Raw genomic sequence first — 27044 nt, forward strand, 5'->3', positions numbered from 1 at the left:
AAGAGAAACGACATTTTGAATTTCAAATGGGAAACTGACCTGTGCTAACTGATGTCTTCCCGTGAGCTTACCGGTGTCTTTTTTTTTGTTCGTATTTGAGTGTGCTTCTTCATGCAAACTTCCAGTCTCTGGATGCAGTCCCTTCCTAAACTTTGAGTCATTCCATTCTCTTATGTTCTAATCTTCCCTTCCCCTCTTGTCATTGAGCTTTGGAAGGTTTGTAGCTTTCTTTTTTCAAAAATGTGATAATACTGTTACACCATCTATTTAAAAATAAAAAGGAAATTGGTGTAGTGCACTGGCATGCGTTTTAGCCAAACTAGACTTCCATTCTAGAGCAATTCTTTACTTCCTTTTGCCGTATGGTTACTCTGATGGTTTTTAAGGTGATTACTGTTAATAGCACTGTTAACTTTTTGAGAATTTTTTAACAGAAATCTAAAAAAACAGGTCTTATGTTCTGCCCTTAAAACATGAATTTTATTTATTTATTTATTTAAAAAATTTTTTTTTCCCTCTATCCCAGGACCCTGGGGTCATGACCTGAGCCGAAGGCAGACGCTTAACGACTGAGCCGCCCAGGTGCCCCAAAACATGAGTTTTAGAGCAGAGAACTGTTACTTAGGCATTTGGGACCTTTTCACTTTGTTTTATTTATTTTTTGCCATCTGTAGTCAGTGTTGAAATAAATTGTGATGTTTCAGTATGGAAAGGAGGAAGATGAGAAACTGAAGCTCAAGGTGACTCAACAGGTCTCACCAGGGACTGTGGGAGTGACGAAAGTGACCCAGGTACAAAGTGATACCCAGCCGACCAAGTCTCTGGCCAACTCTCTGAAAACCTGTAGTAGCCACTTGGGTTTCTGTAATGGAGCCAGTCTTCTAAAATTATGTCTGTTGCATTTGGTCGAACCACAGGTCCAACCATTGGCTTAATTATTCAGCATTTTTATTTTGATACAGAATATTTCATTTTGAAAATGTGTGTGGGATAGTGGCTCTGAGGCAGTTGCCAGAATAACATTAATTACTTTTAGGCAACTCATGTTTTAAGGGCAGAACATAAGACCTGTTTTTTTAAATGTCTGTTAAAAAATTCTCAAAAAGTTAACAGAGCTATTAACAGTAATCACCTTAAAACCGTCAGAGTAACCATACGGCAAAAGGAAGTAAAGAACATGGTGGTTACTTCTTTGCCATTCTCTTTGGCCGCAACCACTTCCAGATGCTTTTTTGATGACTGCCTTCAGTTGGAATGTATTTGTAGCAACAAAAACAACTTTCATCCCAAAGAATTACAGAATACCAAAATGCTTCCTTTTCAGGCTCTGATTGATACAATTTTCTATATACTACTTGGAAACTATTTTTAAGGAGTTACATGATATTGTCATGAATATTGTCATGAATTTTTACTGCTTGATAAACTCCCCCCCCTTTTTTTTTGCCCCTGGGCATTGACTATGGTAGTAGAGAGAGAAAAGGAGAAAAATAGGGCATGCTTGTTGATTTTTGACAGTAAAGGGAGTCCACATCAACCATAGTTACAAGTTTAATTCTGTCTATAATTAGGAATTAATATACAATTATATAAAAGCAAAGTCTTCCATACTTGCCTGGTGTTTTTCTCTGGGGCCACTTCTCTAACGTCCCCAGAGGGGGTTTTTTTTGTTGTTGTTTTTTAAAATTTTTCTCTATATGCTGTCACCAGTCCTGCATCACCACTAACTCCTCCACCACTGGGTTTCACATCGTTTATGGAAAAAGATCTCTTCTTAATTTCCTGAACGGAGCCTGTGTAAGGTGCTCACTGTGGTGACAGAGTTATTCTTTTAGTAGGTATTCAGAACCTTTCCCATGCTCTTCCATCTTCCAGGGTCACTTTATTCTGCTGGGAAGATGATTTTGCTTTCAGCTTTACCAAGGTAGTCATCTTTGGCTTCAGTTTCATTGTCTTCCTCTCTCTACACTTTATAGCATTTCTTTATTCTCAGAGCTTTCTTCATTGTTTCCTCTCATTGATCATTTTCGCAGATGTTGCATCTTCTGGTTTCCAAAGTTAAGTCCTTGCCTGCATCTCCCCCTGCATCTTCTGGCGTCATAATTTCTCTCTCTTGCTAGCTCTGTTCCTGTTCCCCGTAGGCATGCCTTTTGTTTCCTCTAGCCATCAAACATGCAGACACAGTGAGATCGTGCAAACCCTTATTCCTTTCTGCCCCCCACCCCCGGAAACCGTGAGAAATTCCACGTATGAGCAGTTCTCTCCTAAGAAGGCAGTCATGGGGTCCCCATCAGCACCCTGGGTTTTTGGTCACCCTTTACCCACCTATGTTGTCTCATTGTAATGTTACCACCTCTTCCACTGCTTATAAAACTGTAACCTGAGGAACCTTATGGGACATTTAATAACTAACAACTCAGTAATGTCCTCATCCTGAACCTTTGTTCTTGCCTTCCTTCCTAAAACTGCACTTTTGACTTGAGGAATACTGTATTTCTTGACTCTCCTCTCATTTCTTGTTATGTAGGGGCTCCTCTGTTAACTTCCTCTTTTCTTGGTCCTATGCTTGGTGCCTTCTCTCCTGTCTCTACCATTTCTTTCTGAGGCTGGATGTGATCATTGTGGTTTAAATATTAGCTCTGTCTTTATTATGTCAAAAACATTGAAAGCTTATTGACTGTATTCTTTAAGTTCATCAACTTTAGCTAAAGTTGATGCTTTGGAATTTCGTACAGTGCATTGCACATTGTATGTCTCACTTTAAGGATTTGTGCCCAGATCCCTGGAAAAGTTTTAAATAAAGCACTCATTATTTTTTCCTGTTTCACTAAGCAAATGCTAATCTAATATTTTATTGATGTCAAAGTTAACTCTAGCCTTTTCTCTTCTTTCCTTTTTTTTTTTTTTTAAAGATTTTACTTATTTGTCAGAGAGAGAGAGCACAAGCAGGGGGACTGGCAGGCAGAGGGAGAGGGAGAAGCAGGCTCCCTGCTAAGCAGGGAGCCTGATGCGGGGCTCCATCCCAGGACCCTGGGATCATGACCTGAGCCGAAGGCAGACGCTTAATCCACTGAGCCACTCAGGCGTCCCAACTCTAGCCTTTTCATCAATATAGCTCTTTTGACTCTATCATAACAGTGGGCTTTGGTGGTTGGGTAGTCTGATTATGATTCTTACCACTCTGCTTTTTAACAGGAAAATCTGGGCATGCGTTGAGAGAACATGCAGGAGTCAGGAGAGGGACATGAACAACATTAAACATGCATTTTAATGTTTTATGCTCATTTCTTTTGCACATTGGATAATGCCCATGTATTTAAAAGTTGGTATTACAAGAATAAGTTTGATATTTGATTCTAAAATAAACTTTAATGGGGAGTGGTCCAAGATGGCATTCAGTATTATAAGGTGGCATGCTATTTTTAATAGAGTTTAGGAAAGATTCAAGTTTTATCTGTGAAAAATGATTTGTCACACACACCCACAAGTTATGATTCTGTATGTATATAAGTAATTGGACAGGTATACATAGCCGTATGAAACAGTTAATTCACAGTTCTTTTTTAAATGGAGTCAGTAGTAAGACATACACTAATACTTTTTTCCAGAATAATGATGGTGATATTTCTTTTTTTTGAAGTGTAGTTGACACACAGTATTCCATTAGTTTCACATGTACAACATGGTGTTTCGACAACTCTACATGTTGTGCTATGCTCACGACACGTATAGCTACCATCTGATGATAATGGTATTTTCAGCCAAAATAAGTTGCCATTCTCAAATGGACTGTCTCATGTGATGGAAACAAATTGCGATGGAGAGAGAAAGAGAAAGGAATTTAGGAATGGGGGATGATTTGACTAATATAACAGGAGTGAAAACACCTCATGCTGAAAGTGGAGGTGTGATTAGGGTTTTGAAAAACACAGAGTGGGTCCTGCTTGGGAGCTTTCTTGTACAACGGTAGTCATTTGTTGCTGGGTGACAGATGGTGCTGCCCCCACAGGAGGTTACCAGTAATCACCACACCTCCCACTCTTAAGAGCCTAGGAAGTGGGTTGGCAACTTGGAATGCCACCTTGGAAAGTTTGCTGATACATGAGTATAAAATAGCATTTATGTGATCAGGAGATAGAACTGAGAACATCGGTTGACTGGGAAGCCAAATACAGCGTGGCTAGAATGAGAGTGTATTGCGAGGTATAGGGTATTGACGCCTGTTAGAGGTTAAACCCATTGTCAGAACTTTTATTTGCCAAGACAAGAAATAGAAAGCTATTGCAATGTTTTTGGATGAAGGGTAAAAAAATTAACATATACCTACATGATGGTGTCATTCTTACTTGTTTGTACAATTTCTTTTTATAAAGAAAGTTTGAGACCATGGAGGAAAAAAGCAATGATCTTTCAAACAGTAGAGATTAAAATTCTATCAAAATATGCTATCCTTTCTTTGGATGGCAATGACGATTGAGTAGGGGAGTGAAGTCCCCCGATCCTTTTCATGTGTGGTGCTTGTAATGGGTCATCTGTGCCGAGCAGGCGGCCACTGGTGATGCAGGTACAGCTGAGTGGGAAATGGTATTTCCAGTTGTAATTGGGTTTTTCTAAAGCCCATGATTCTTTCAGGTCTATGGCAAGTCATGAAGTTGACTGACTCAGTAAGCTGATTGCAGTGCATTTTTTGTTATAGTGAAAGTAAGGTTTCAAAATGACATCTAAATGATAGATATTTATGTGTCAAAGGTGTGTGTTTTTAAAATGGTGAGTTTAACTTAATTTGTTTAATAGAGGCATTGATTTTAACTATAGATATTTATTGTATTATTTTTTAAAAAAATACTTGGTTTTTAAATCCCTTAGTATTTTCTGTTTATAACCTATTTTCATCTTGTAAATACCAACAGAAGGACCTGGTGGGGTAGCCAAGAGAAAAACTAAGGCTAAAGGTATTTTCTGTTTTTCAAATTAGCCTTGAGTGAATCAAGTTTGATGCTTGAAATTGCATGACATTTTCTAGATACTTTAATGCAGTTACTAATGCTGACAATTGCTTTTTGATTTGGGCTGCACCTTTGGCCAGTGGTAGTTTTATCAAGACGTCATTAAAGAATTTCTTGCCTCAAGCCTATAATTTTAAGTTATTTCCTTTTTTGTGATATCAAAACTTTTGCAACAGTCTTTAAGCTAAAAACATATAATGATATCATGATATTATACTACATATAAACTTATATCTAAACTTGTTATTGTCTAACCTAAAAGCTTTCTTAGTTTGAATTTTTTAATTACTATTGAAAAAAAGCTGAATTCTTCACTGATTGATTTCATTTCTTCAGAAGCTCTGGTGACATTTTGTCTTAGAGCATAGTAAAAGCCAGTGTGAGCACACTTGCAGTTTTCAATGAAATGAAAACTTAGATTTATAATCTGGGGTACTGCATTTCGTTGGTATAGAATTTCCTGTGTTTTGGTATTTTAATTCTTTAAAAATCACTGTACCTGTCAACCATCATATGTAGGCTAACAGCTTATTATTAGAGCCTTATTTTTTATATCTTTGGGGGTTTTCTTGCTCATATATCAATATTTATGTCCTTTAGGGACAGGGGCATGGGAGAAGTGCATGTTTTTCTTTATTAACTTGTAATATTCTTTTGTGTTCAAGTGCTTGGCATATTGTTTTTAGTTTGTTTGTTTTTTGGTAAAACATTATGACTGTGACTTGCAGGGTTTTGTGATTTGTATTTTAATTTTAAGATTAGGGAGTTTTAATGTTTTAACTTTGTGTTCCATCTGAATAACTCCCAGGGAGGGAACCATTTTTACCATTTTATTCTTATGTCACTAATTATGAGATAAATGGCTGACGAAGTAGAATTTATACTTCTTGATCTGGAGAGATGAATCAGACATTAAAGATTTAATATTGTAACAGTTGTGCAGAACAAGATCATACAGCCTTGCATAAGCACTCTGGCAGTGGCGTGATCCGGGTCTGTACAAACAGCACTGATGTAGGGGAGGGTTCGGACCGTTGCTTCTTTATGAATGCTATTCCGTATTTTTAGAAGGTCTTTAAAAGATTTTCAGGAAGAATTGAATACATTTTGAGCTATGTGAATTTTACACGATTCTGATGGACCTAAACATCTTCCACATTTTATTAAAGAAATCTTTAGTTTTCTTTGTTTCTGCTTAGATGCTATGTAATGCAGCAAATACCTTGCTTCTTTTAGATTTCCTAATGAGGGAGCAAGAAGGTGAAATTCAAAGCTTTTGCTAGCAGCTCTATTAAACTTTATGTAAAACAGGTTGAAAGCAGGATTGGTCTTACACGAGATTTGGAATTAGCTGTATATTCCATTTAATTGCTCCCCTGCCTATGAGCATGGTTGGACCACATGTTGGCTTGAGTGGCTCTACATAAATTAACAGGAAAACATATTTAAAGGAATACTGATTTCATAATGTTGAATATAAGCAGACAAGAATGTCTACTTGTCATTTTAAGTACTATAGATAATGAATTTAAAATTTCACACTCGTGGATATTGTTTTTTTCTTACTTAGCTAAGAAAAGTAAATGGTATTTACTTTTTCATCTGTGCATTATATTTGTTTTCAAGGCTTGTAAGCACAAATCTTTTAAGGACATGATTTTTTGTTAGAACTAAAAGTTTTAAAATTATCTTTGTATGGATACTTGTAAGTTATGGAAATTTTTTTTCTTAATGTTGCCAGTGTTCCTTTAATTATGTCATTATAATTGTGAAATGTGAGTTGTTAACACTTTGTGTAAAGTTTATGGATGGATTCATTTTAATAATATTGCATGTTAGCCTTATTTTAAAACAAGTCATAACCTATTTCAAGCTGGAAAAATACAATGGCGAGTTTCTGGCATTTCTTTGGTAGCTGATATTTTGTAGAGGTTTACATCTGTTTTTAACCAATTTAAAACTAGGGGATGAAAGTCACTTTCTGAATGAACATTTCATGTGTGTGGAGAGATAAAGACCAGACTTTAGCACTAAGTTACTGTCCTGTGAATTAAGAGATGCTTTCAATAAACTTTTTTTCCTTTGATTGGAAAACCTGAAAGTTAAAGAACTCACTAAAGAAGAGCTCAAGAAGGAAAAAGAGAAACCTGAGTCAAGGAAGGAGAGTAAGAACGAAGAGAGAAAAAAGGGGAAGAAAGAAAAGGAGGGCGACCGGAAGGATAAGAAAATCCCTGGTGCAGACACATCCAGGAAAGAGTCTCCTAAGGGGAAAAAGGACAGAGAGAAGGAGAATGTGGGCCTAGACAAAAGTGCTGAAGCCAAGGAAAGTAGGAAAAAGTCCACAAATGTAAAGGATGCTTCTGGTAAAATGGTGTCCAGAGACAAAGATGACGCAAAGGAAGGGAGAAGTTCAGCCAAGGGAAATAACCAGAAAAGAAAGAACTGAAAGCTCTAATATCGTCATCCCAGGAAATGGTAATGTTCGTCGTGATTTGCTGCTAAATGGCAGAGAAAATTTAGTATTGCTCCAGTTGGGGAAGATGTGTCAGATAGGTAGCCCTTGAATGTATTTATTGGTGCTCAGTACGTAAATGGTTTGAAATTTAGATGCGCTGTCTTATGCATCTCGGTTTAAAAGATGATGCTTGTTAAAACCATGTAATAAAAATGTGATGTAATAGCTTGTTTTTATTAATTTATTGATCATGTATCCAGATAAGTGTATATATATAATATGACTTGTAATGAACATATTAATCGACTGAATACTTTCATCGGAGCTAAATAAGAATGTGAAGATTTCCCACAGTGTGTATACACTGAGTGCCTTTCAGGTGTGACAGATGCTCAGGTAGGTGGGAGGTTTTCTTCTTTCTCCCTTTACCCTTTGTCTTCTTCTCCTTTCCCTTCCCGCTTCCCTGCTTCCCTTCCCCTTTCACCTGCCCTTCTCCCTCACCCCTTCCCCTCTCCTTCCCCATCCTCTCTCTCTTTCTCCTCAGGCTCCTGTGGCAGCCCCTGGGGTCCTCTTTCCCTCAGTCTGTCAGGGGCAGCCCCTTGGTCAGGCTTCTCCCTGGATGCTCCTTTTCCCTCCCCTCCCCTTTCTCTCCTTCCGAGTCTCTCCTCCCCACTCTTTTATTGGCTCTTTTACCTCCTCCTCCATCCCTTCAGGCCTCCTGGCTACTCACCCTCTTCGCTTCTCTTTCTGCCACTCCTCCCCACCTGCTTATGTCACCCAGTAAACACTTAAGTTTCTCAAGTGCAGCGTGTACTGTTCTGAGAACTCTGGATGCAGTCATGAATAAAAGAAAGAATTTGATTTAGAAGAACAGTTTTAGAACACTTTTATTGATAATATCTTTACAGACTCAGAAGAGAAATAACAAGACTTTAAGTATTTCAAATTAGGATATACTTTCATTTTTTTATCACACAGTTTTTCATTTATTTCGGTGGAGTGGCATCTGTTTTTCATATTTGATTGTATTATGGTTTACCATTTCTAAGGAGCTTCAAATATGAGATCTAACTAGAGATCAGAACTTAATCAGAAAACATTTAATGAAATGAAATTTCAGTAAGAATACATTTCTACAAATGGTTTGTGCTGTCCTCTGAATGAAGTCTCAAATTTCTAACTGCAACTGCTGGTGAGATTCAGTTATGAATTGGAGAAGAGCAGCCTGATTTGTTGTAACAGAATCAAAAGTGCTGCCACAGAGCTTTTACCTTTTCAAAATAATTCTTCAGGGGCACCTGGGTGGCACAGTCGGTTAGGTGTCCAGCTCGGTTTCGGCTCAGGTCATGATCCCAGAGTCGTGAGATTGAGCTCCATGTCAGGCTCCACACTCAGCAGTGTCTGCTTGGGATTCTTTCTCCCTTTCTCTCTGCCCTTCCCCACTGTGCAGTCTCTCAAATAAATAAATAAATAAATAAATCTTAAAAAATAATAATTCTTCAACTTTTTTTGCTGAGAGCTTAAAAACAGAGAATTTGGCCTAATTGAAGATATTTCAAATCAGAAATGAATAAGCATTAAGTGCCAGTGTCTCTAAAAGTATTGTGTACCATTTTCTTATGTGCTATCACCGTTCCTGCCTAAAATCAAGCAGTACATTTGGTGGACAAAAATGCCAACTGACAGAATTTTATAGCCAGTGGGAAATCCTAGAGAATAATACCCAATCTAGCTAATCCAATCCTCTTATTTTCTTGTTCAAAAGCTATGGCTCAAAGAAATTGTAACACGTGTTCTCTTGGGGTTTCATGTGTCTATTAGTCAGGGTTTTGTTGTTGTATAGATTACCAGAACATTGTAAACCACACAGGGAATGTTAGGGCTCATTTGGTTGGCAGATACAGGGGCACCAGCTTCAGGTGGATAGATCCCAAGTCCAGACCTGTCATCAGAGCTGCGTTTCTTCCTACTTTTCATCTCAAGTCTTGGCTCTGCTGATGCTTTTCCTTGACTTTTTATTCTATATGGAGCTGCTACCACTTGATGAAGAAGATGGCCCTCAACAAGCCCCAGACGGATCTTTCTATTTGAACAATCCTAGTGCAAAGAGCCAGTTTTCTGGAACGGCTCTGGGAGAATTGCAACGGCACTGGGTAGGCCTGCTGACCATTTGTGACCAGTCCTGTAGTTGGGGTTGGGTTAGTCTTCCCAGCCTGGCTTCTGTGCACAGCGCTTTGGGCGGGGGCTGGAATGGGTCCCACTAAACCATTTGAAATTTTTCCCGCAGGGAGGAGGGCTTCTGGGAGGAGAAGAGGGAGGCTCCAACTGAGCACTGACCACAACAAGAAGCAAAACATTTACTCACCACGCACATAAAAGTTACAACATCTTAAAAATATATCCTGATGGTAGATCTTGCCGCTAAGATAAATGGATTGATTTTTTAATTCATGTACCAAATTTTAAGTTACTTTTTTCTACAGATTTTTTTTTCTTTCTTGGAGAAGGGCTGATAATTATATTTGCATTTACCGAGGGCATTCTAATAATTTCTACATTGGTTTTTAAGAGACAAAAGTGATGTGGGATAAAGTATATAAATGCTAAATTCTAAGAAAAAGAGGGGAAAAGAATCTTAGGATAACCTCATCAGCATAGGCACATTCACATTATCTATTGCCATTTGGTAAAGTGCTTGGAAATATTTTACTTCTGTCATAGTTTTCCTTTGACTATCAGCTCAAGAATTAAATTGAAACATCTCGACTAAAAGCATTTAAATAAATTTCAAGAGTTTTTATGAACTGGGAATGGATTTATTTTCTTTCCTCCTTTTTTCTTTCCTTTTCTTCAGTAAATAAAGGCTTCAGCTGAATTTATTGAAGCTGAGGTCACACTTCCATCTAATTGCATTGGCACTTACTATTCAACTAAAAACAGTGTGGGAGAAACTTTGCTCATGATTAATGCGTTTAAAACTGTGCTTGTATTGTGACTTGTACTCACCTTTTAATTCGGAGCGTAGTTATTTCTATTTCCTGCTGCTTCATATTGTTATCTAAGGATAATTAAAACCAGAAAGGTTATTACCCTTTTTAAAAAGTCATCTAAAAACAGGGACAAAAATTTCCTAATACAAAGTAGTTGGGAGTCAGAAGAAGTCCTGAAAAGTGAAAGCGAAATACTAAGAAAGTAAGTTTGTCATATCACAAACAAAATTGTTCTTTCAATTACCCTGTGAGATGATACATCAGGTTTTGAAAAATGACATTACTGTCATAATTTTAAGTTTTTGTAGGATAGTATTTCACATGACTGGCACGGCCACTGTAAAGATAAAGATGGTCAGTTTTACAAAAATATTTGGGAGCCTATCAGTTTTTCCAAGAATCTTTTTTATCCTTTAATATTTAGATTACTTTTTTTGAAGAACTATATCATCTCTTTTTCTTCATTTGTTGTGATGCGCAATGTCTGTTTCATTTGTTAAGGACTTTGTGTGTGAATTTTAGTTACTGCTAACATTATTACTAATCACCTTTTTGAAATCTTATTACTACCTTTTTTTTTTTTTACAAGATTTTTGGTTTTATTTTGTGGGTGATTTGCATTGTGTATAAATGGTCTTATCAACATTTCATGATAAGGGAGAGACTGACAGATAAATTGACATAAATTCATCAGCATGAATGCTTGAGTTAACCCAGGAGGATTCATTCTATAAGTAATTGGTTCATAGAAAGTATTTTATACTGCTGTGACCTGCTTAGTCATACAACTCTGTACCCTCAGAGGTTTTAATAATGATTATTTGGATAATAAGGACTCCCTATACATATTTCCATTGGGGAAAAAACCAGATAAAAGTAGTACACAGGTATGATTTTTTAAATTTTAAATGCTTTAACTGTAGTATCATTTTCTGTGAAATGGGTCTGGTGACTTGGGCCACATCTCCTGGCTTTGGTTCCTTTCTCCTCTGTTCTCCACTATTCCATCTCCTGGAATAATTCTCCATTGGTAACAATTCTCCAGATTGATAACTTGGATTATTTCACTATTAATTGCATCTTGGAAATGCCGGTTTTCCTCATTTGTGAATTGAAGATAATACCTTTCCTTCATGTGGCTGTGGGAACTAGCTGGTATTGGACCTGCATAAAGAGCTGGCACTTTGTTCATTTCCCCCCTGTTCTAGCTAAAGAGAAAGTTTTCATTCTTAGGAAACGGAAGGGTGGGTGTGATGTCGCAGATCTCTAAGTGTTATTCTCAGGGAAATCTTGTTTGGGAGTAATCTGAAAAGATCCCCAGTAACAGTCGTCAGCCTCCTGTCCTTCCTCCTCTGTTTGCCTGTAGACAAAACCATGTGCCTTAGATGTTTATTACCGGTTTGGATATCATTTTTACATAGAAACCAATTTTCACAAAAGCTTCCATCTTGTAAGCCCTACAAAGCAGAAAGTCCTCTGTTTTCCTCTTCTTTGTTCTCATTTTACACCTCATTTGATTTCACTGTATGTGTATTTATCACTCTGCATTAGCATCCGTGCATCCTAGAGGTCCGTCATTTATCTCTTCCTTGCCTCAAACATTACTTCTCTTGCATCCTAAGAGATGAGAGGAAGACATATACTTAAAGCTTAGGAAAACCTATACGTAAGGCTTTTGTTACTTTTGATAAATACCCATGTGCTTTGTCATCTCTATTTTGCATGTATAGATCCATTCAACAAATATTCTGAGTACCTGCAGCATACCAGGCTGTGCTAGGCACTGGGGATACAAGTGACAAGGTAACTGCAGTCTCTATAGTGAAATGTTAGGATATAAACAAGGGGTTGAGGAAGAAAATAATGAACCCGAGCCAGCTAATGCCAGTGCTGCCCACTTGGTGGGCCGTGTTTCACCTCTGCTGGGGAGCCAGCTGACTCATCACGTCTCCACTGATGTTCTCTCCGATCCTCCCAGGCTGGGGGCCTGTGTGTCTCCCGATTATCACGCTCATCACTTTGCTTCACTGCTGGATTTTGCTTTCCTACCGGACTGTGATTTATGTCCAGCACCTATCACGAAAGCTCAGCATAATAGGCATTCAATATATGTTTATTGAATGATGAATACATAAAGCACAGATCGTGTAAAAAATATTTCAGATATGTATATACTATTGAGTAATATTAAAAAGAAGAAAAAAAAGAATTTTTTCTTTTAAGAAAGACATAGGAGTTTCTGCAGTAATTGCAGGATGCTGTAACCACCTTGGACGTTGCCGATCACTGTGTTCCTGTTGTACGTGTGCAGGGAAGGTAGTAAATTCGGCTCTTTTAGAAGAAACGAAGGGAAAAATTAATTTGTGGGGAAAACATGGGTGTATGTTTGCTGGGTTTAAATTCTCTCATTTAATTCTTGAAACCCTTCTAAGGTGAGAGTTTTATCCCTGTTCATACTTGTGGAAAGCCAAGCTGAATCAGTAGTAATGCACTCAAGATGGGATTCAGATGGAATTCAGCAGCAGCCCTCTTGGTTCATGAACCTGAGCTCCTGTACGCCGTCTCGTGTTGCAGACGTTCCAGCGAGCCCACTGCGTTCCAGTCTTGGTGGAGACCCTTCAGGGGTCCTGAAACCCAAGCTCTTAGGAACCCTTTTGGCAGTTTTATACTTTTGAGATTTAGATCATCCTGTTCCTGCAGTCTGTCTGTTGATCTTGGGTCGTGCGAAGACGCTTTGAATCTGGAATGGCTCTTATTGTGTATCATGGGGCAGCTCTTTTAGTTTCTGGCAGAACTTTGACAGGGCTGCAGTTGGGATACCTGCTAAGATCTGTATTGGCTGATTATACGAGCAAGGAGCCACAACGACGTTAGCATGGTCAATCAGTATGTGCGTCTTTCTGGTTTATTGATTTTCCAGAATATTTCTCAAGATCATGTAGCTATTAGGGTTATTCTTGGGGTATATTGATTTATACTGTTAGACTACTTGCATTTGAAGCAGTAGCAGTCCTGAGCTCTTCCCCTTTGAATTACAGCCACTGGAGTAACCTAAGATGGGTGGCTCAGTCATTAAGCGTCTGCCTTCGGCTCAGGTCATGATCCCAGGGTCATGGGATCGAGCCCCGCATCGGGCTCCCTGCTCGGCAGGAAGCCTGCTTCTCCCTCTGCCACTCCCCCTGCTTGTGTTCCCTCTCTCGCTGTGTCTCTCTCTGTCAAATAAATAAATAAAATCTTAAAAAAAAAATCAAAATTTTCAATCTCTACACTACTGAGTCAGTAAGCCAAAGATTGATAAACCAGTTTTTTAAAAATGTCTTAGCTTTTATGGGCTTAGTCTGTGAAGTCCTATTTGCCATTCTTACTTTCCCAGATTTTGTCGAGGAACTGGTTTGTATGGAACTCTTAGGAAAAATGAATCCTTTATTTTCAGTCAGAATGAATAGCTCCATGATCCGGTGACCCCAGGACCTTTCTGATTCTCACGCCCTTGCTCCTTTTCTCTAGCTGCATTGGCCAAGTGGCTCTTCCTCTCTCCCAGCACTTTGCTTTCCCCCTCACCCCAGACCAGCTGAAGAATTTGTACTTGCTGGTCCAGAGCCTCCCTGGAACATTCTTCCCCAGCCCAAGTCACAGGGCCACATCCCTGGTTTCCGTCAGGAATCCGTTTACATTTTATCAATGAGACCCTTCCTCATCAATTCACCGGAGATAGCCTCTCCTCTTTCCCTGATGGCCTGGCACTCCCTGTCCCATATCTTCCCCATTCAATATACTTTAAACATTTCAGGTTTCTTATTTTTTTAAATTCTTCCCTCCCTATGAGAAGTAGGGCTTCTCAGTGTTCATTTTCTGTAAAACAGTGCCTTGCATTAGTAGGTGCTAAATTGTTGCTGAGTGAATGAATACCATATGCAATTTAGTAAGTTTTAAACTGCTACATACAGATGGGAAGAAAATACATTTATTTCACATTGCTCTCAGGTATAGTAGGGTAGCGGGTGAAAGAAGTAAGCTAATATTGGATTGAGGTAACTGTGTCAGATACACAAGTTTGCTATGAATGGTTGACTTAAAGTGCTCACATCACTTACTTTATAACTTCTTCCATTTTTAATTAAAATTGTAAGAAAAATCATATTTATTAAATGCAGACTTTTCTTTAATTTCCTAATTTTTCTGATGCGCCCGAAGAACTAAAAACAAGGTATGCTTTAAGGCAATTAATTGATTTTTCAAATCATGCAGGAGCTGTTGTGGTTGACTTGCAACTTTCATTCAACCCTAGATAATTACTTTCAGGCGTTATGGTTATCCTGTTCCCTTTGCCAGCTTAGAAGTGGAAATGGGTTCTGGTTTTGAATGTTAAAGCTGAAAGAGAAGACTGCTGGAAGCTTCTGCTTCCAGCTAAGATTTCCTCAAGTCCTAAGAGAAGCAGAGCAGGAGGTGGTTCTTTGCTTCTGGACGTCCTCTAGTCCACAAGAGGAGCAGCTAGGGGAGCCCCGATGGACAGCGTGAGGGTGAAGCTAGTGCTGAGAGCAAGCCCACCCATCTCTGCACTCCTTGTGAGATTAGACAATAAATTTCTTTTTCACTTGAGCTAGTGTGAGTTGGTGTTTTGTTGTATGCAGCCCTAGGAACATCAAAAGTGATGACATTTGTTTCATAATGTAATTTTGAGTATTTATTTCAGGGCTACATCCTTGCCATTTGTATCTCATCATAAATCCAATTTGAAAACCTTTCCTTTGATTACTACTGGACCTTATATGTATTTTTGTTTGTTTGTTTAGTTTTTACTTTTGCAAAAGTAATTTTACAAAATTTTATATGAGACCTGGACTTACCACTACTTCCTGAGGAACACTTATTCACGGATCAAAATAGACTTGGGTGGCAATATAATTTCTCGAAACACCAGAATGAAAGCTTATATAGGGCTAATTCTTCCATATGGCTTATCAAACTAGTAAGAATTAGTCTAGAATGTGGTTTTTTTTTTTAATTTTAGAAAGTTTATAGGGGTCTAGGGAAGGAGATATATTAATGTGATCCTCAGCTTTTTTGAAGTTTACATTATAGTTTTATGCTGATTTCACCTCTGGAGAATAGCTGTGACCAAGTATCAATAAATTTACAATTCAACTGCCACTTTGGACAGAAAAGAAAACTGCTCAATACTTTCTCTTGTTATATGCTTTTGCTTTCTCCTGTGGTTCTACGATTTCAATTTTAGAGACAACTCCAGTTGATAGAGAGAAAGCTGACTATGAGAACCATATGTCTAAATATTGATGTGCTAGTAGCTTTCAAACAGTTCTCACATCAAAAATTGTTTTCAAATGAAACTTCCTGAAATTTAATAAGAATGGGATTTGCAGGCAGTGTAAATCTTTATTGTTTGTCGGGGAAATATTTCACTGCTTATTGAACCACTGAACCCACGGAGCATAATTTGAAAACCTGCTGCATCGAGGATTAGTGAAGAATGACCCTGTGGGTTTTCATCCAAACTGAGATATTTCTGAGGAAGAAATAATGATTCCAGCACAACGGACAGAACCTGGGACTGCTCCAGGCAAATGAGTCCCATGGCTCTGTAGTGGTGGATGCCAGGGCACAGATAGGAATCTCTTTAGTAATAGTAGGAAACTGATCTGAGTCCCCTTTCCCACCTTTATAGCCTTTAGCCTGCCTAGTGTGGCCAAGGAGCCCTGGTCCCACAGAGGATCTCTGTAGCTATTGAAACTAGCAGAGTAGCCGCACCATTGGGGGTGTTCAGCCCTTGAGCAGGTGCTTACTGGGCACCTGTTATGTGCCAGGCATTTCCTGAGGTGCTGAGAGTACAAAGATTAAATGACACAGTTCGGAAGGTTTACCCTATTCATTCAGCAGAACGTAGCAATGAATAGTTTCATGACTGTTCCATTAACAATTGAGAGACACAAGAAGAGATTATTTAAATGGGCAAGAGCATGGGAGTTTTCAGTCCTGAATTCGGAATTTGAAATGTAATGGGTTGCATTAATAAGGCCTTCGTCTCTACCCATCACCCCCTGAAATTGAACTACGTGTAGGATCTGTGGTTATTTGTGTATTCCCTTTGAAATCTACATTATAGTTAGAAGTCACTATACAGTTAGGAATAGAACACAGCTGTATCCATTGGTGTTTGTTTTGATAGTATAGCGTGGAAGGTAAGTAACTGAAGCAAATAGAAGTGATGAGGTAGAATCCTGTGTATCTCTGCCTCACTCTCTTTAGGATTGGAGAGAAGAAGGTGAGAGTGTGTTTTTGCCAATGGGGGAAAAATGAAAGGAAGAATCAGGAAAAATACAAGGAATCAAAAAGAAGTAAAAGACATGGAGAGTTTTGCAGATTACAGTAGCATATGTACATTAAGAGTGGTCTGAAGTGCTCAGGAAAAGAAAAATGCCTCTCAATTCTGTACTGACCTTTCCACTCTAGGCCATTGACATGCATGACACATTCCCTCTAGTAACAGTTGTTGGTACAAGATTCTCGCTGGGGGTAACAAAGAGCCAGGAGCTGGTGAATGGAATGACAGACTCTGGGACCTGATTTAGTTTTCTAAAGAGTTGTATTTAGTAGAGGATGTATTTTAATGCTCTTCATATAGAATATCAAAGAAATCATTTAGTCTAATAGATTTTAGACTGGTGTTGACTTTAAAATCAGATTTCATGTTTATTTACCCCGATGTTTTATTTTCCTTAAGACGTTAAAAAAACACACACACATATCTTTGTTTTCATGTCTTTTAGCTCTTTATAGAACAGTATGATTGTAAGTGGTACCTTGAGAAGTTTGTAAATAGTTATGTATGATTTGTTCTCATTTTTAACTATAGTTTTCAAGAAGAACAGGTAATTATATAAAAATCAAAATGTGGCAGGCAAACAAATTCAAGCGTATCTTAGTTGTCTTACTGCTGGATTCAGAGCTCAAGCAGCAATTAATCACTTCTGAACACGAGGAGCTTGAACTCATATTGAACTTCTTTTGGCAAGAGCAGACATGACTCTATTTTAGAGATTCGTGAAGGCTTAAGCAAGGATTTTTGTTTTATTGTTTTTAAGTGAAAGGTTAACTTAGGAAAAGAGATGTTCAAGGCCCACGTGAAGTTACAGAGCAGTCTGTTTGCCTACTTGAGTTTTGAAGCATCTCTACATTCTCACGGAGTATGAAGTCTGAGAAACCGAATTACTTGCACTGTTGATGAAGTGTTCGAGAATATCGTTTTTCCTGGTTTAATATGTCAAAAAAAAAAAAAGGAAAAAACTCAAGTTAACTTTGTGAATAAAAATGCAGGCCTTAAAGAAAGATCTACTTCAAAGCCAACAGTCCCACCGGAAGAAGCTGAGCCATACCCGTGGCTGGAGGAGCAGGTCCCCGAGGATTCAGGTAAGCTCTCCTCGACCTCTGACCAGATGTGCCTCATCCTGCCAGCTCTCTGGTTTGCAATTTCCAGAATCATGTTTTACCCATAATTTGTGTCACAATGTTTATGGAAAATGAAGTATTTTTTTCTCCTTCTCTCCTGAGATTTTGGAGTAAACTTAATGTTTTCTAGTAAAAATTTACACAGGATAATTTTAATTTTGGGGATCAAGAATCAAAGGCACAGCGGAGGTGGCACAGTTAGGAACATCATGAACTAAATGCCAGGTATCTGGATTCCAGTTCCAGAACCTCTTACAGTGAAAGCACAGTTCGACACATAGTGTACCCTAGTGTTGTCATGGTCGGTTCCAAGATCTAACGGAGGCCTACTGGACTCCCAGTCTTTTTAATAGGATGGTCTCCTTTCTCCATCAGAGACTTTCCAGACCCCCACTTGATGCTGTGGGAGGCCTCTTGTACATCCACATGAATGCATAGATGAATTCAGAGATCTCCATAGTCACCCAAGGGCTGTGACCCACAGAAGGAAAACTCCTAAAGTCTGTCAATAAATTGGCAAATGAAATTCAAATCTATTACTAGTGTTTCCTGTTTGTGCTGTGATATTTATTGCAAAGTACTATTTAATTGCTGCACGGTTTCCCTTTACCTAACCGTTCTCCAAAATTTGGTTTCATCTTGCCACCTATTGGAAGGGTTTGGTATGACACTGCATATTTACTAGCAACTGAAGTACTCTGGCTGGTTTTGTCACTGTATGAATAATGATTTTCTTTTCTCCCTTTTAAGATCAGTATGCTGCTCTGATTTTTTTTATTTGTTCCAAACATAATCCTAGAATTTACTCTCTCCTTCCCAATCCTTTAGAGTACCATAACTCGAGCAAAACTACTTTTTTTAACGTTTTATAATTAAATGTGTATTTGGATTTAGCATCTCAGATACTGCTTTGCACTAAATAAATTTATAATTTAAGAAATACTGTTTTTCAAAGCTAATACCTACTCTGAAATGTTGTGCCATTCGTTTCAGCTCTCCTTTTTAAATTTTTGTTAATACTGCTCTACATTTAACTGATAACTTGTCCTTCTAAATCTGTCAGTTTATTTTCAACTCATATCCTTTTCAACTTCTTGGCAGTGTTTGGTTTAGTTTAAACGTTGCCTTTTCAGCCTTTCTCTTATCTAGGGTTTTGGCTTCTTTTTCTTCTCTACCTATCCTACAAACCCAGGTACATACCTCTCATTACAACACAATAAAGTAAACCCCCTCTTGGTCCCTACAGTACTTTCTATCTGCCCTCCAGTCCCCGGCCCTGTACTAGCCAGATTTTTGAAAAAAGAATCTACAGTTGCTTTCTTTGCCTTATTTTCCACTCAGTTTTTAACTCATTGCAATCTAGCTTCTGCCTCTCCTAATCCTTCCCAGAGGAAAGGGGGAATATCACAGAATCATGGAAAGGTGAAACAGCATGGTGGACTCACTGAGTTCAAAGCCAGTGCAGGTAGGTGATTCTGGAGAGGCATGTGAGGGCTAGATTGTGGAGGTCTTCTGTTCTGAGGAGCTTAGATTTTCCTCTTTTCCTGTGTTCGGGCTGAGGAAGCCATTAAAGGGTTAAGCAGAGAAGCAGAGTACCATCCACTCCAGTTACTAATATTAGATTCTCTGTGGATGGTGCTGTCAGCAGTCGTAAAACTAAGAATTGGTTAGGAAGCTGTCATGGGCATTGTGAGAGCCGAGGAGGGAAGAACAGAGATTGGCAGGCTCTTCTGTAATTATATGCAAATACATATAAAAATGGTGTGTGACATACAAACATCTATAAAAATAGAAGGTACTTTTTGTGCTTCAGGAATGGTTTTGTAATGTGATTAGCTTAACGGGTTCTTAAACTCTTTTCCCATCTGAAGTTCAAATGAACTTACCCTGTTTTTGTCATTGAGGATTAGCTTGTCAGTATAACTAACTGATGTCATTGGCATTATTTCATGTGACAGCATGGGTGATACTAAGTCTAGTGCTACTTCAATTTACTGAACATGGATGTTTGTTAAACAGAAAATTTATCGTAGTGTCAATGTCATTATAGCTTCCTGTTTGTTGTGTGATGTTTCAACAAACCCGGTAATCCGATAAGCAGCACAGTGTTGTTGGAAGGTCATTACTGATAGTGTTGACTTTTGTAATTTATATCTATTTGAATCTGTGGATCTGACTGTCAGATGGGCTTCTCCAAAGCCGAAAGGATTGTCGGTTATCATGTGGGTTCTTGTCCTCAACTTCTGACCCTCTCGGTCCTCACACAGTGGCCTGTCATGTGCTCTCATGTATGTTGGCCTCATCTTCCACATTTTCATCTTCATTTCCTTCCTGAAGTACTTCCCTTCCTGAAAGCTTTGCCCATCCCCTTTTCTTTATTCCATCATGACTGTGAATTTTGTTAATTAGAAACTGAAGTAATTTTACTCTGTGAGGTGTTTGCTAAACGTTTATATCTGCTGTCAAAATAAAACCAATCTTACTGTGTTTGCCAACATATAAAAAAAAAGTGGCAAATGGGTATGAAAGGTAGCATAGTTGATGAGCCAAATATATTCATTTGAATGTGTGCACCTGGATGTCATGTTTCATGTTCTTCATTAATACCTAGGTTTTTTCTACTTAATTATGTTTTTAATCATTGTAGGACTTCGGAATATTGAAGATGAAGTAGAAGAACAAATTCAGCCCCTTCTCCATGAGGCAGTCTACACAGAACATGGTATGAATTAAAATCCATTTTCTCGTGCATTGCTTGCTCAAATAATGGTTAATTACATAAAGTGACTTAGACATTATTTTTAAATTTAAATCATAATTGAGTGGTTTTTTAATTATTGGAGGACAGGTGTTTCTGAAAGAGCACTAAACTCGTTTTATCTTACCCTGCCTTACTGTTAAGGAAATTATCGCATAGATTTAATAAAGAAATGGTTGGAATAAATGAGAATAAATGAGTTAAAACCAATGATACATCAAGAACAGATGCAAGAACAGGGAAGAGGAAAATGGAACACAACCGAGAGCAAGCCGTAATGGGCTATGTGGATGCTGGCACCGGCCGGACCCTGGCTGCGTGCTTGGGCGGTCACCAAAAGAGAAACTTTTAATTACGTTGGTTATGTTACCAGAGAGGAAATGAACATGCTATCTACTTAGAGAATATAAAACATTTCCCCAGCTCTTAACATCTAAAGCATTTCTTATATGTAGTTCTGTACAGAGAATATTAAATGATACTTTAGAAACCCATGCTTTAAGATTTTATGAGACTGTTTCTTGAAACATCCCTTGATAAAAGCAGATAGTATAACCCCAAGATGTGACTCACAAAGGGATTTCGAAGAAGGCAGAACACATGGTATCCTGATACGCCTAAAGGTTTGGTGTGAGCTGAAGAGAGTCCTAAAGGAAAAAAATACGTTTCTTAAAAACAACTGGGACTATCGTTGAAACTGCTTTAGCAGGCCTGCTAAACTGTCTTACTCAGGCTTAGGTGTTTGGGGGTTATGTGTAAAGCATCCCATCCAGCTCCATCTGTGCTGTGCTGGGGAGACCCACTGCGGCTGAGCTGTAGGTTTTCACCATTGGCTCTTCTCGGTCTCGGAGCCCGTGTCCTTTCATTACCGGCTTCTGCTCAGCCAGGAGAGCCACTGCACCTGAGCGTGCATCTGCCTCTCTCGGCAAGCACAAGCTTTCCCTTCCTACATCTTTTCTTTAACGTTAACCTAACACAAAGATGATGCAGTCTGAATAAATCAGTGATTTCAGTATGATGAGGTCAGTGCCTTAACGGTGAAATGTGACGGCTGTGTGGGCCTTGTATAGACTTTGGCATTAGCAAAGGCTTCTCCGAAGAGGTGACTTTCTTTCTGACTTAGTAGCTGAAGGATGGCGTCATGCTTTGCCAGGTGGGTGTTGTTCTTGGAGGGTTCTGGGCAAAGGGCATGGCCCGTGGGCAAGCCCAGAGGAAAAGAGGATCCAAGAGTAGTTCAGGGTGGCCGGCCAAGGGAGTACCTAGGTGGAGAGTGATTGGGAAAGGAATCAGAGGATTCACAGAGGAATCAGAACCACTGGAGGGCGCTAGGGAGTGCTGTGCCTTGTCTGCAGTGTGAACATGAGCAGAGGGAGCGTGCTGGGGTGGGAGAGGAGTTGGGGGGCTCTCCTGGTGATCTGAGTGGGTCAGGATGGTCGGTCGAACCAAATTTAGCCAAGGTGGAGAGAGAGAAGCATGGGACGATATGGTAGACATTCGGGTGGGTGGGTGTAGGAAACCAGACAGAAGGGGGACGAATCAAGTCTAACATGCCTGGGTTTCTGGCCGCAAGACTTCCTCTTGGACTTACTCTCTTCTTTACTTAGAAATTCACAGAGGCCATGGCTTTAAATGTTATTTGTGTTGTTTCTGAGTATGTATCTGTAGCCCTATCTCCTCTGAGCTCCTGGTTTATCCAGCTGCCTGTTGATCTTCATTTGTATGTTTTATGGGTATCTCGGACTCAAAATGGACTTAAGCAGAATTCTTGATTCCTTTGCATTTCATAGCTCTCCCCCACACCCTGTAAAATTTTGCTTTTATTCCACTCTTTTATATGTTAGGTCTTGGTCTCCCCTCTACTTAGTAGCTTAAGCTAAAAACCGGGGAGTTTTCCTTATTTTTCTCTCTCCTCTTCTCGCCTCCTATGGGACCCACGGGCAGGTCCTGCCAGCTTGGCCTCCAGCACGTATCTGGACCGCAGTGTGGCAGCGTCACCGTCATCTCCTGCATGGCGGCTGCAGCGGCATCCCGTTGGGTCTGTGTTTGATGTGCCTTATGTGGACCTGGCCTTTTTCTTTTCCTCCTCTCAGTCACTTTTCTCCAGCCCAAATGCCTCTCTTTTCCTTATAATTGCCAAGTCTGTTTGCCTCGGGGCCTTTGTACGTGTTATTATCTCTTACTGATATGTGTGTGTTCCAGTCTTCACATCTTACCCGATGAAACATGGCCTCCCTGACCACCATCTCTGCAGTAGACTCTCTGTCCAGGGCCTTCTGTGCTTCTTCATGGTGTTTCAGGGCCTGTGGCTGCCATGTACTAACTGTGTGGTTTTAGCCAAGTTTCTCAAGTTCCTCGTCCTTCGAAGGGGGGAATAGTACCTACTTCCTGGGGTTACTGTAACGGCCATAAGAGGGCTTCGCAGTGCCTCAGACGTAGTCAGCCTGCAGGGAACTGTTTTGCTCGTACCAGGCTGTCACTGACTGAGCAAGGGAGACTCAGATAATGCATGGTGTTCCGTTGGTTTCCCTACTGAAAACAGGGACTTTCCATTAAGTAACTAGCGGTGGCCAAGAGCTAAATCCTGCTCATGTGAAGACTATAAAGTTGCACTGGATAACACAAGAGTAAGGAAAAAAGAATATGGAAAAGGGGGTATGATAAAATCAGTGACAGGAATGAGAATTGGTGATTGGTTTGCCAATTGGCAGAAAATCTGAAACGAGGAGAAACAATGTAGCAGGCTGTGTTGGAAAGATAGAAAACAAATAAATAGTGTGGCCATAAATGGGCCCACATAGTTCAGTAGCAGTGGAGAGCGTCGCTATTTCATACTAAAGGTGAGGGAAGGAAGGCTTCCTGCGGTGTTTGAGGAGAGTTTAGTGGCAGCAGAAACAGTAATATCCTTACGGTGATGATGATGATAAGAATAACACAACAAGAACAGTAACACCTAAATGCTTATTCTGGGCTGGGCAGTTTTCCAAGTGCTTTAATCCTCACAGCAATGCTATAAGTAGGTACTCTCCTATTTCCTTTTTGTGGAAGAAAAGTCCTTGGCACAAAGTAATTACATAACGTCTCTGGGGCCACACAGCTGGTGTGGAAAGACTAAATTTGGAGCCATACACTCGAGACCCCACACTCCTAACCACTTTACTGCCCTGTGAGCACAGTTGAGTCTCTTGTGTTGCTTGGTTAGAGTATTATGTATAGGACATACTGTGCTTGCAGCCATGTCAGGTTACTATTGGGAGAACTTTTTACGCCAAGATGACAAGCTAAACCGTATTGCAGCGGGATAAGTAGCCTATCCAACACCTACACAAAAGAAGCAGAATAGCTTAGTATATCATAAAAATTAGTCTCAGAAGAGAAAAATGTGCATTTCTGTATAACTCACAGGCTCCACATAGCAACCTTTGGATGCAAAGTATAGTACAGGTGACCTTATGCAGATGACCTAGCATACAGCTGAGAGAGGTATCTGGCTGTTCTTTGCAATAGAACATTTTATGGAGTTATTTAAGATTGTTACATGGAGTTTTAGGACAATTCTCAATGAGAGGTCACAAGGTGATCTTCTCTCTAACCTGGTGATAATAGAAGAGGCAAATACGTTAACAGTTATGAATTCATTTCTTCATTCCTTAAATACTTATTGAGCATTTCCTATGGTTAATCATGGCCCTGACTGCTTGGCATACATAGTAAATAAAATATATGAGGCCCCTGTGCTTGGTGAGTTCATGTTCTAGTGAGAGAAGGCCTCCCCCCGCCACCCAGGTGGACTAGCACTTGACCAGAGTGAGGACAGAGCTTCAGAGCGGGCAACGGCCTGTGCCATGGCCCAGATGAGGGGCAGCGAGTGCCCAGCAGCAGGAGCGGGTATGTGGCAGCCTTTCGGAAGTGGCTCATGCGTCCGTGTTGGCTGTTGCCTGTGGGCCCTTGTTGTGGACTCGTGTGACTCTGTTCATTGTGATCGTTCAAGGAGACGATGTACAACAAGAAGAGGGTGGACAAGCGAGAGAACCACAACTGGAAGATGATGATTTCCTCGTAGGACGTGATGCAGATGATAGATTTGAGTCCCTGGAGACTAGAACGTTTCGTGAAGGTAGGGCACGTTTTTTTGGTTTCAGAATAAAACCCAATAGACAATTTGTAATTACGATTATTGAAGTCTTTCTTAAACACCTTTAAAACCAATATTTAATTTTTATCTGAAGTTTATTTTTAAGTGGAAGCTGGTGAAACTAACTTTTCCCCTAAAATAAGTAGATATCTTGATTTTGATTCAAAGCACTTTCTTAAGGAAACTGTCAGAATATATAAATTCCTTATAGGAAGTAAGTGAAATGCTTTAGCACCTGACGTTTACTGTACACTGCTTCCTAGAGTGCCATGTATTAGAAGAAATTCAGAAAATGGATGAAATATTTTACTTGGCAATCTATCACAGTCTCTTGCTCTAACATGAACTCCATAGGTACAGCTTACAGAACACAATTCTTAGCTTCTGTACCAGGCATTGACAACCTTTTTCTGTAAACAGCTAGAGGATCAATATTTTAGGCTTTGCAGACCATATGGCCTTTATTGAAACTACTCAGCTCTGCTGTCATAGTGCAGAAGGAGCCTTAAATAATACCTAAATGGGTACGTATGGCCATGTTCCAGGGAAACTTTATGTACAAAATCAGGAGGCGGGCTTGCTCTGGGCTACAGACCATAGTTTGCTGACATCTGTTCTGTGTCAGTATCTTCCATTAAATGCTGGTTATTTAAATATCCACTGAGTAGCTTATCTGGGATCATTTGCAGAAGGCAAGTTAGAGCTACAGTTATTCATTGTTGACACATAGAGGGAAGTGATTTCTGTAATGCTGAACTTTTTCTCATGTATTTTGTGTTCTGCTATGTTTTAATGTGATACTACCGCGGTTATTTATTTGAAGCCTTGTTAAATGAGCACACATGCTTTGTTCTTATGGTATCTATTCTCCGTTCTTTTTTAAGGTGGCCCTTTAAGACTTTAATGAGTTCCTGAGAGATTTTTTTTTTAACTTTTTAATTAATTTATTTTTAAAGTAAGCTCTCTGCCCAATGTGGGGCTTTAACACATGACCCTGAGATCAAGAGTCACATGCTTTACCCTCTGAGCCAGCCAGGCACCCTGAAAGATTTTAATCCACAGATTGTATTCTGATTGATTGATGATATTTTATTTAGAGTATAGAAGTATATAAATGATATAATTGTATGTGTATAATTGTATACATAAAATGAATACTACTGAAACATTGTTTGAGATCAATGTTTCATTTCTAAAGAGTAAAACTAAAGTAAAAGGTTCACAGCACCCACACAAAATCAACCATATAGCCCATTATGTTCCACCATATAATAATCATCAGAGTCTGTGGTTGAGCTGCTTCAGGACCCATGCAAAAGCGTAGCCCCACAAGCCACAAAGGATCTGGATAAGAGGTATCTGGCAGTGTTTAAGGATTAGCTAAGCCTCAGTCAAGTTCAGGCAAGTTAGAAAGACTGTGAGAAACAAGTAATAAGTGAAATCCACAGCACTAATGAAGGTAGGAAGGTCCAGAGCCATAAGGTCTTGGATTCAAAGAGGGAATTTCTTGTGAATATGGTCCATAAAAGATGTACTTGATACCCCTACAAGTAGTTTTCAGTCTTGGACGCAATCAAGATCAGCTGGAGAGCTTTTAAAAGAATGCTTTGACCCACCCTAGACAAAGTGAATCAGAATGTCTGGGGTGTGGAGCCTCTAAAACCGGATCATTGTCAAAGCTCCCCAGGTCATATCCCAAGTGCAGCCGAGGTTGAGCAGCACTCTGGCCAGGCTGGTGATTTTTTCACATGTCTCCCCTCATGTCCCAGGCTGCTGGGTGTGAACAGGCTAAGGCGTGTGCCTCCATGCTCATAGCCAGGGGGAATCAGGTGGAGACGTAGCACTTGTACAGGCTAAAAATTGAGTGGCGAGGTAGCCTGGTCACAATACAGTTGGTAAATGGTTGCTAAGACTTTTTTTTAAGCATACAAAAGTAATGAAAAAGTAAAGTATATCTCCTTTTCACAATATTTAATGTATTGGGAAGCTAGAAGCAAGAAGCTCTTGATTTATGAATGAATATATTTCCAAAAACTTACATTCATGCTTATCGTTGAGAGCAGGAAGTACGCTTTTCCATAGTGTTATAAGTGATGTTATGTTGTGTTATAAGTGATGGTTATAGTGTTATAAGTGATGGTTCGATTCCCATACCAACCTACAAAATTGTATATAATGCATACTTTTCTATGAAAAATGTACACTCAAAATGATTTTGAGCTTGTATATGAGTTTAGCT

The 27044-nt window shown here is 39.4% G+C and overlaps 1 protein-coding gene across 4 annotated transcripts in view; it reads left to right on the forward strand.

The window, feature by feature from the left end:
- ASPH (aspartate beta-hydroxylase) overlaps nt 1-27044 on the forward strand; it is a 212714-nt gene that overhangs the window by 47989 nt on the left and 137681 nt on the right. For all 4 annotated transcript variants that reach the window (XR_015768103.1, XM_088022826.1, XM_088022829.1 and 1 more), the window contains 3 exons: nt 17784-17876; nt 20563-20637; nt 24662-24787. Coding sequence is in view for 3 of the 4 variants with exons in the window: in XM_088022826.1 (XP_087878952.1) it covers nt 17784-17876; nt 20563-20637; nt 24662-24787 (294 nt within the window). In the remaining variant the exon portion in view is untranslated. The remainder of the gene's footprint in view (nt 1-17783; nt 17877-20562; nt 20638-24661; nt 24788-27044) is intronic.

Source organism: Eumetopias jubatus, unplaced genomic scaffold (assembly GCF_037043125.1).
Source record: "Eumetopias jubatus isolate StellerSeaLion01/CBP00866 unplaced genomic scaffold, mEumJub1_p1.0 scaffold_4, whole genome shotgun sequence".
Lineage (NCBI taxonomy): Eukaryota > Metazoa > Chordata > Mammalia > Carnivora > Otariidae > Eumetopias > Eumetopias jubatus.